Genomic DNA, 9,594 nt, shown 5'->3' with positions numbered 1-9,594 from the left:
TCTCTCCTCTTCCTTTCTTAAATCCTTACTGTGAGCCACTGCTTTTGCGTTTCTCAGATTGTTATCAATTCTTTGATTTCCTTCAGCCATTATCACCATCCTGGTAAGCCTCATACTCTCTGTGCTGGTATTGATGTGATGTTGTTTATTTTTCTGCTTTGCATGTGCGTTGTGTTTTTCACATGGATTGTATTTCTGCTGATATTTTAGTGTTAGGTAGATACTGTAGGGGGTTACCATTCTAGGATTTTGATTTTCTGGCCTCATTTTGATGATTATAGTTACTGGACAGGCAAACTCTAGCTTCTGATAGTGATATTGTAGTTTCTGGTAGTACTGCCAACCTCCCTACCTTCTAGACTGATTTTGAGTGGTGCCTCTACTGTAGGTATGGTCCAGCGTCCCATCGTAAGGGTCGTGAGACCAGCTCCCTACGACCGATATGCGTGGGTGACCTCAGATGTAAAGGAGACCCCAAACCAAATGTCCCTGGAGGAACTCACCGAGTTCTGGCGGAACGACTATCTTTGCGGCGAGACTGACGAGAAAGTTAACTATGAAGTTTTTGTCCTTGCCAACAACGAAAGGATATTCCAGCTAAACTTGCATTCTCTCCAAGTCCCCGACTGGATGTGGTTATATAAGGCCATGTTTACTTGCCTGTGAGTTCGCCTCCCCTTTTCCCCTTTCCAGATGGCGCTACTCAATCGTTGTGACGTGGCACCGGCCCAATTGCATATGAACAGTTGGGCTTCCATCCGCTGTTTCGAGATGGTTTGCGAATACTTGGAGCTTCCGGTCTTCGTTGAAGTATTTTTGTTTCTTTTTATTTTGACGAATCCTTCTAAGGAGGGGAGGGCCAAAAAGGGCTTCATGTCCTTCCAGGCAGCCCAAGGCCGGAGGATTTTCGGCGTATTTGAAGATTCTTACCATGGTTTTAAGGATAAGTATTTCAAGGTCCGACCGGCCGAAGGTCGACATCCCTTTTGGTTGACTCTACAAGGGGAACGTCGCATACCGACGTACTGGAGTTTTGGGACGGGGGCTAACACCTTTTCTAAGATAACGTATAAAGGGTTGTCACCAGAGAACAAGAGGGTTGCCGACGTCTTGTTGGCTGTTTTTGGGAAGAACCTTGTTAACCCTCATCTTCTTATGGGTGACCGTGATATGGACATGAATTATATACATGAGTGGCCGTCTAGTGATTTGCCTGTGCTTACTATTGTTTTGGTTTATCTGCCCGATCTGACGATTAACTAATTTCTCTGTTTCATTGCAGTGTCAATGTCTGCCGAGGTGACTGGACTCGATGCGTTATTCAACACCTTCTTGGCTGGTAGTGATGACGACTCCGCTACCCCCGCTCATGAGGTGCCTCATGAGGATACCGTCAACCCGGAGGTTTAGTCCTAACCCTCCAAGGGGGAGATGGCCAGCACCAATATTGGAGTGGCTCCTCGTTCTGAGGTGGAGGTTGAACCAAAGCCCCGGGAAGAGGCGGACCTGGAGGAGGAAGTGGTTGTCATTGACAACCCAAGGAAGAGGAAGCCATCCTCCAATTCTGAGGGGGTTCTTACCGTCATGGAGAAGAACTTCGATGCCAGGAACTTTATCGATTCCCAATTGCTTCCCGGCACAGAAGACTTCTTCTTTGGTGGGGACCACTCTTCTCAAGTGAGGTGGATGTACCGCACTTTGCTCAGGGGGGCCGCCATAGCAAGAAAGGCGGAATCTGCTTTGGCGGGGACCCGATCTCTTGAGGTAAAGCTTGAATCTTCGGTCAAGGCTAATGCCAGATACAGAGAGGAGGTGAAGTTGCTTCGGGAGCAGCTTGCGGCTGCCGAGGAGAAGGCCAAGTCGGCCGAGGATAAAGTTAAGGTTGCTGACGAGAAGGTGAAGACTGCAGAGGAGAAAGTGAAGACCTCTGATGCTGCCGTGGCTCGCCTTACTGAGCGGAGCTTACCTTGGAGGGTCAGCTTAACTCTTCTTAAGGTCGGGTGGCCGAACTGAAGAAGGAGCGTGATGAGGCACTTTCCTCGGTCAAGACGATTCAGGCTGAGACTGCTGAATTCAAAAAGTATAAGGAGATCTTAAAGCAGGGCAAGAGTACCATCCTGATGACCGAGGAAGCTCTCAAGGCTCAAGTAAGGCTGCTGGCTCCCGACTTCGACACCTCAGCTGTTGGTGTCTTCAAGACTATCAAGGACGGCAATATCGTTGACATGCCGAAGAAGTGACTTGTGCTTTTGTAATTTGTGAACTTTTCATCTTATAACTTGTGAACTTTGTAATTTCTGGATTGCTTTTGTTGAAAACGTTAGCCGCTTGGTCGGTATGTAATTACTGTTTGTTCCCGCGTAATCGGTAATACCTTTATACTATATTTTGTTACCATTTTGTTGGTATTGGCTATTTGCTTATGTTCGTTTACCGTTATATTGGCTATTACTTTGATGGTTCCCGGGGTGATCAATCCCGGGTTACCGTGTCGCCGTAGTGTTTATTATTTGACATAACAAACTCGTTAACAATATAGAACATAGAAGGAAAGAGAATTCATCATAAAGTGAACATTAATCGGTAATTGGTCAGACATATAGCAAAATAAATAATTAACAAGTGTAAATGATTCAACATAAAGTAATGCGGATCTTACTGAACCTGGCAGGCCGTCCAGTCGGTGTGCTTGGCCTTGGAATAGAATCTTCTCAAGTAAGCTGTGTTCCATGTTCTCGGGACTTCTTTGCCGTCCAGTCGTTCTAACTTGTAGGCGCCTTTGCTGATTACCTCTTATACCCAGTATGGGCCTTCCCAGTTAGCCGCCAACTTCCCTTCCCCCGGGGTCGATGGGCCAATGTCGTTACGCCGTAAAACTAGGTCATTCAGCTCGAATTTTCTTTTGAGTACCTTGGCGTTGTAGCGCAGGCCCATCCTCTATTTTAATGTCATTTTCGACAAGTGGGCTATCTCCCTAGACTTGTCTACTAGGTCTTTCTCCACGACCTCTTCGATTCCCCCCAATATTAGCCGCGGGCTCGGCTTGCCAATCTCCACAGGTATTATCGCGTCTACCCTGTAAGTGAGACGGAAAGGGGTCTCCCCGGTAGACAATTGTTGGGTTGTGCGATAGGACCAGAGGACTGAGGATAACTCGTCTTCCCATGCTCCTTTCTTGTGGTCAAGTCGCTTTTTGAGGCCTTGTAAGATGACTTTGTTGGCAGCCTCGACTTGACCGTTAGTTTGGGGGTGTTCAACTGACGAAAACCTTCGCTTTATGCCTAAGCCAGCTAGGAATTCTCCAAACTTCTTGTCAGCGAACTGGGTGTTATTATCCGAGACGACGACCTCTGGGATCCCAAATTTGATTATCACTCGCCTCCACATGAACTTTCGACAGTTGGCCGATGATATGCTGGGTAGTGGCTCGGCTTCCACCCACTTAGTGTAGTAAGCGATGGCAACAATTAAGTACTTCACCTGCCCAGACCCTACCAGAAAGGGCCCCAACAGGTCGACTCCCCACTGCGAAAATAGTCGGGAGGCCATCAGGAGGCTAAGTTTTGCTGCCGGCGCTTTGTGGAAGTTGGCGTTCTCCTGACACCTCTTGCATTTCTCCACGAACGCTTTGGAGTCCGCCATCATCGAAGGCCAGTAGTAGCCAGCCCTGACAAGTTTCCGGGCTAGAGCCTTCCCCCCAATGTGGTGGCTGCAACATCCCTCGTGGACTTCGCATAGCACTAAGCCGTTTGGTCGGGATGCAGGCACTTTAGTAGGGGTTGGCTAAGCCCTTTCTTAAATAATTGGCCCTGTATTATGGTGTACTTGGTTGCTTCTCTTCTTAGCCCTCTTGCTGTTTTGTCGTCATTAGGGAATTTACCGTTCTCCAAGAAATCGGTAATCGCGTCCATCCATGAGGGGCTTGAGCAGACAAGGTGTAAGGTCACTGCTGGTTCTTTTATCAGGCGTTGGATGAGGGAACGGTTGCCCGTTCCTGACTTCGTGCTTGCCAGCTTTGATAAGAGGTCGGCCCTTGTGTTTTTCTCCCTAGGGACGTGCTGTACGGTGACTTCATCAAACTCTTTGCTCAACCTGTTGACTTGCTCCAAGTACTTTTGCAGCAGTGAATCCCTAGCTTGGTATGTCCCATTGACCTGTGACGTGACGATCTGGGAGTCACTACACACTTCTACTCTTGTGGCCCCGACCTCTTTTGCCAATTGGAGGCCGCCTAGGAGGGCCTCATATTCTACTTGGTTGTTAGATACGGAAAAGTCGCACTTGATCGACTACTCGTACACGACTCCGGTAGGACTTTCCAAGATGATTCCAGCTCCTCTGAACGTTTGGTTAGAGGCTCCATCTACGTGGAGCTTCCACCGTATGTTCGGGTTGTCGAGAAGATCCCCTGTTACCTCAACTAGGAAATCTGCCATTGCCTGAGCCTTGATGGCGTGTCTAGGTTCGTACTGCAGGTCGTATTTGGACAGCTCAATTGCCTAGGCCATCATCTGCCCCGCCAGGTCGGGTTTCTGCAATATCTGCTAGATCGCCTGGTCTATTCTAATTGTTATTGGATGCCCTTGAAAATATTGCCGGAGCCTGCGGGACGAGGTCAGCAGTGGGTAAGCTAGCTTTTCTAATTTGCTATATCTCAGCTCTGTCCCTTGCAGTGCTTTGCTGACAAAGTAGACCGGCTGCTGAACCTTCCACTCTTCCCGTAACAAGACAGCTGCCAAAGCCTCCTCTGTTACTGCCGAGTACAAGAATAGTATTTCCCCATTTTTGGGCTTACCGAGGATAGGTGGTGACGAGATGATTCTCTTGAAGTGATTAAAGGATTCCTCGCAAGCCGGGGTCCATTCAAACGCTATCATTTTCTTCATCAAATTGAAGAAAATGAGGGCCTTGGCAGCCGACGCGCCGAGGAATCAAGATAGCGTGGTTAACCTTTCGGCAAGTCTCTGCATGTCCTTTATGCTTTCTAGGCTTGTCATTCGTAGGATCGCCTCACACTTTTCCAAATTAGCTTCTACCCCCTCTGGGTTATCATGAATCCCAGGAATTTCCTGGCCTCCATGGCGAAGACATACTTGAGCGGGTTTAGCCTCATACCGTGTCACCGAAGAGCTGCGAACACGCTTTCCAAGTTACTAATGAGGTCGTTGGCCTTGATGGTCTAGACTAGGATGTCGTCCACGTAACCTCCACCGTTTTACCGATTAGGTCACAGAATATCTTGTTCATCAGCCTTTGGTACGTGGCTCCCGCGTTCTTCAGCCCAAACGGCATCACCTTGTAGTAATATGTTCCCCCCTTGCATTTTGAATGCCGTCTTTTCTTCATCCGGTTGATGCATTAGGATCTGGTTATACCCAGAATAGGCGTCCATGAAGCTCAGGTACTCGTAACCCGAGGCTGCATCTACCAGTGCATCAATATTAGGGAGGGAGAAAGAGTCCTTGGGGCAGGCTTTGTTGACGTCAGAGTAGTTTATGCACATTCTCCACTTCCCGTTACGTTTCCTGACCAAGACAACGTTTGATAGCCATGTTGAGTACTCCAGCTCCCGGATGAACCCCGCTTGTAAGAGGCTGCCCGTCTATCTGGCCACTTCACCGGCTCTTTCTTGGGACATTTTCCTCCTCCTCTGCGCTACCGGCTTAGCTTCCGATCTCACCGCTAGGTGGTGCGACATGACCTTGTCAATACCCGGCATGTCGGCTGGCGTCCACACGAACAGGTCGCCGTTTTTCCGAATTAGCTCCACCAACGGCTCCTTTAACTCATGGGGGAGGTTCCTGTTCACGAAGGTGAACTTTGCCTCCGAGTCGCTGACCTTGATTTTCTCGAGGTCTCCCTCGGGCTCTGGCCTGGGCTTATCCTCGACTCTTGCGTCCAGGTCGGCCAAGAAGACCCTGGCTACTTCCTTGGATTTCTTCCTTAGGGAGAGGTTGGCGTTGTCGCATGCGACTGCCGTTTCTAAGTCTCCCTTGATGGATCCAATCGACCCATTATCAGGAACAAACTTCATTACCAATAACTTGGTGTAGATTATTGCTTCGAGTTCGTTGATGGTTTCTTTGCCCTTTATGATGTTGTAGGCTGTGGAATCCCTCAAGACAACGAACTCCGCCATTATAGTCCTCCTCTCTGGACCCCTGCCTATGGAGACCGATAAAGAGATTATCCCATCTGGCTTGATGAAGTGGTCTCCGAGACCGACCACACCATGCTGGTGTGTCTTCAGGTCAGTATCTCGTAGACCTAGGGCGTCAAATACATTGCGGAACATGATGTTCGAATCCGCGCCGGTATCCACTAGGATTCGCTTAACCAGTCCGGTTCCTACCTCTGCTGTGATCACCATAGGGGGATTTTCCTGCATATTTTCAATCCACTGGTCCTCAGGGCCAAACGAGATTGGTGGTACTTTCCTGGGGGAAGGCGTGGCACTAGATGAGGATACCGCCAAGACTTTGGCGTCCTTCCTACACACTGACCTCGACCTAGGGGTGGTGTCCCTTCCAACTACTACATTCACCACCGTGAGTCCCTATTCGCTATCTTCCTCAGGTTCCCGCCTTTGTCTCACGGCTCGGTCCTTGTCGTCCTCGGGTCGGTCCCTATCTCGCCTCCTCGGCTCTCTTATGAGATGTGACAGTTCCGCTAGCTTGCCATCCTGGATTGCCTGTTCCAGGGCATCTTTGAGATCAAAACAGTCTTGGATCTTGTGACCAAAACCCTTATGATAATCGCAATAGAGGATTTTTTTTCCTCCGGTCCTGTCCTTCAAAAGTTGGGGCTTTGACAAAATACCCTTATCAGCTATCTCCTGATAGACCTCCACAATCGGGGCAGCTAGAGGAGTGTAATTGGTAAACCTGCCGACCTGGGGGAACGGCCTGGAGGTTTTGGCCGGGACTCCGTCCTTGTAGTGTTCCTTAAGCCTCTCTCCACTGCCGTGTTGGCGGGTATGGCTATGGACGGGCTGATGCTTGTTGGCCGCCACGATTTGGCTAACTTCGTCCTCATTTATATACTCCCTGGCCACGTTTTGAATCTCCTACATGGTCCACACAAGCTTAGTGGTCAGGTGCTTCCTGAAGTCCTCATTGAGCAATCCGTTCGTCAAGCATAAGCAGGGCACCGAGTCAGTTAAGCCGCCAATCTCCAGACACTCAGCATTGAACCTGTCCAGGTACTTCCTAGTCATCTCGCCGCTTCTTTGAGTCACCCCAAGCAGGTTAATCGGATGTTTGGCCTTGGCGATTCACGTGGTAAATTGAGCTAGGAAAGCACGGGTGATATCTCCAAAGGTCGTCATAGATCCTTGGTAAAGAGAATTGAACCAGCGTATCGCCGGGCCAGTAAGGGTCACGGGAAAGGCGTGGCATCTTACCTCATTACCGACTCCTTCGAGGTTCATCCTGGCCTCGAAGGCCGTTGATGCTCTTGGGGATCCTGGGTCCCATCATACTTTATGTCTGTTGGCTTGTCGAAATGCTTCGGTAGCCGAACCTCGAGGATAGAGTGGTGAAAAGGGGTTGCCCCCAGGATTATGGGACGACTCGTTCTCCTTTAATTTCCCTTTCGTTTTCTTCTCGGTTTCCTTCCCTAGTCAGTCTCGTTGGGAGTCGGGTGTAGATCACGGGGTCTTGCCACTGCCTCGGCGCGTCCCTACTTTCCCCTTGACTTTCTGACTCCGCTCGGGGACTCCGCGTGTGCCTGGAGCGGCTTCTCTCGAGACTTCTTTCTCCCCGTTGAGGGGATCGGGAGTAGTCCTGCCTGGGGGTTCATTGGTGATGGTCTCGACTTGCCAGCTTGCGTTCCAAATTTTGCACCCTATGCCGTAGTTCCTGCATTATCCTGGCGCTATCGCTTCTGGTCCCTCCAAAGGGACGCCTCTCCTGGGATCGCATGGGTAGGTCGGGTTATCGAAGGGAGGATCTGGTGCGTTCGTGGGAGGAAGCCATAGAGGTTGGCCTACGGCTTCGAGATGCTCCTTCTCCCCCTTGTGGTTCGACTCCGTCGCCGCGCTCCACGGGGCCCATCCAAAAATCCATTCAGTCGGTCCCCACAGACGACGCCAATGTTCAGTTGTCGGATGCCGGACGATTCATGAATGACTCCTGAATGTGAATGGTGGGTTTCGGCCTCATTTTGGATCGGGTGGTACGAGAGGTGGAGTGGCCGACTTCCCGAGCTCTTCAGGAGGAGTGGGGGTGCCACCTACAAGGACACTACGACGCTCGAGTCAGAAAAATGTGCAGGTGGTGTGTGAGAAGGGAATAAAGTGACGTACCTTGGGGGGAGGGATAGGATTTTTTCCCTTTATATCCTGTCAGTAGGGCATGCCCCACGAGGAATGTCCTCCTTCTTGGAAGCTTCCTGCCCCCAACTGTCAGACAGCTGGTAACAGGAAACATACCTAGGTCACAGGTCGGGCGGGTCGCATGCGTTAACCCAACCGCGTAGACCCGGTTGCTTGTGTGCCGGACCGGTCGCTTTACCAGTTGGGCTGGGCCGCAACAACTGTGTTGTTTCTTATGCTTCTTTTGCTGAAAAATGTTTATGTGATCAAAGATAAGTCTTATTTTATAGAAGAGTGACTAAGGGCAATTTTCATAAAATTAATAACTGTAAATTCAAATCGAAGTCTCTCAGAAGTTAAATTTTTACAAGTGTATCAGACTAAAACATACACAGTTAGGTCAATGTTCAAGCTAAGTAACACAATGTTATAAAACTAAGCTATTCACCAATTCCATTATTCCATTGACTGCCAAATGAGATGGATTGAACCTCAAGTCGCAAATTAAACATCAGTAAATAATTAAAAAATATAGAAAAGAAGAGAAAGGACGCTAAGAAAGAAAGGAGGAAGGAAGGAAGAAACCCAGTTTAACTTTACAAGAGGCCAATCTCTGAATGCTTCAAGAAAAATGTCCTTTTGAATATAGAGAACATTTTCTAGGACAGGCCTAGAAATGTCGCATAATAGAAATACAAAGATTAAAAGATACTTTTGTTAGGTCATATTTTTATGAGATTAATTTTAATATATTATTATTATAAAATATTATATATATATATATATATATTGTCGTTCAATCACATCAATATTTTTAGACAATTATTTATGTGATTAATATAAAAAAAACTATTTAATTTTATTATTATAACATTACATAATTAAATAAAAATAAAAATTTGTTTTAGACTAAAAATGTATTAAAATTAAACTTTTTTGTTTAGTTCTATACAATATTTTTTAATTTGATAAATCAAAATTAATTTATCATAGATCAAAATTCTATTTTATCTCTTTTTTCTACACATATTTTTATATCCGAGTATCTCTTGATGATTTATCAGTGGCTAAGAGAAGGGGGGTTGAATCTTATCCCCTTTTCTGCTTAATAACTCTTGCTGTACTTTAAAACATTTGAGGAGATATTTTTGTTTTTGTCTCGTGCCTAGTCAAGAGACTTTTTCGTTTTGTCTCGTGACCAGCTAGGAGATATTTTTCAGTTTTGTCTCCTGTACAGTAGAATAAGAAATGGAGTAGAAGAGAGAGAAAATTACACCCAG

At 47.6% G+C, this 9,594-nt stretch overlaps 1 protein-coding gene across 1 annotated transcript; it reads right to left on the bottom strand.

Moving 5' to 3' along the window:
- Positions 1-5,227: 5,227 nt before the first annotated feature.
- LOC112717326 (uncharacterized) lies at positions 5,228-6,388 on the bottom strand. Its single transcript, XM_025769392.1, has 2 exons — positions 5,637-6,388; positions 5,228-5,525 (listed from the first exon to the last, which is right to left on the bottom strand). Exons 1-2 carry the CDS (start codon positions 6,386-6,388, stop codon positions 5,228-5,230), a joined length of 1,050 nt encoding a protein of 349 aa, XP_025625177.1.
- Positions 6,389-9,594: the final 3,206 nt, after the last annotated feature.

Source organism: Arachis hypogaea, chromosome 10 (genome assembly GCF_003086295.3).
Source record: "Arachis hypogaea cultivar Tifrunner chromosome 10, arahy.Tifrunner.gnm2.J5K5, whole genome shotgun sequence".
NCBI lineage: Eukaryota > Viridiplantae > Streptophyta > Magnoliopsida > Fabales > Fabaceae > Arachis > Arachis hypogaea.
The sequence above is the reverse complement of the archived record's forward strand: the minus strand, read 5'-3'. Positions and strand labels throughout refer to the sequence as shown.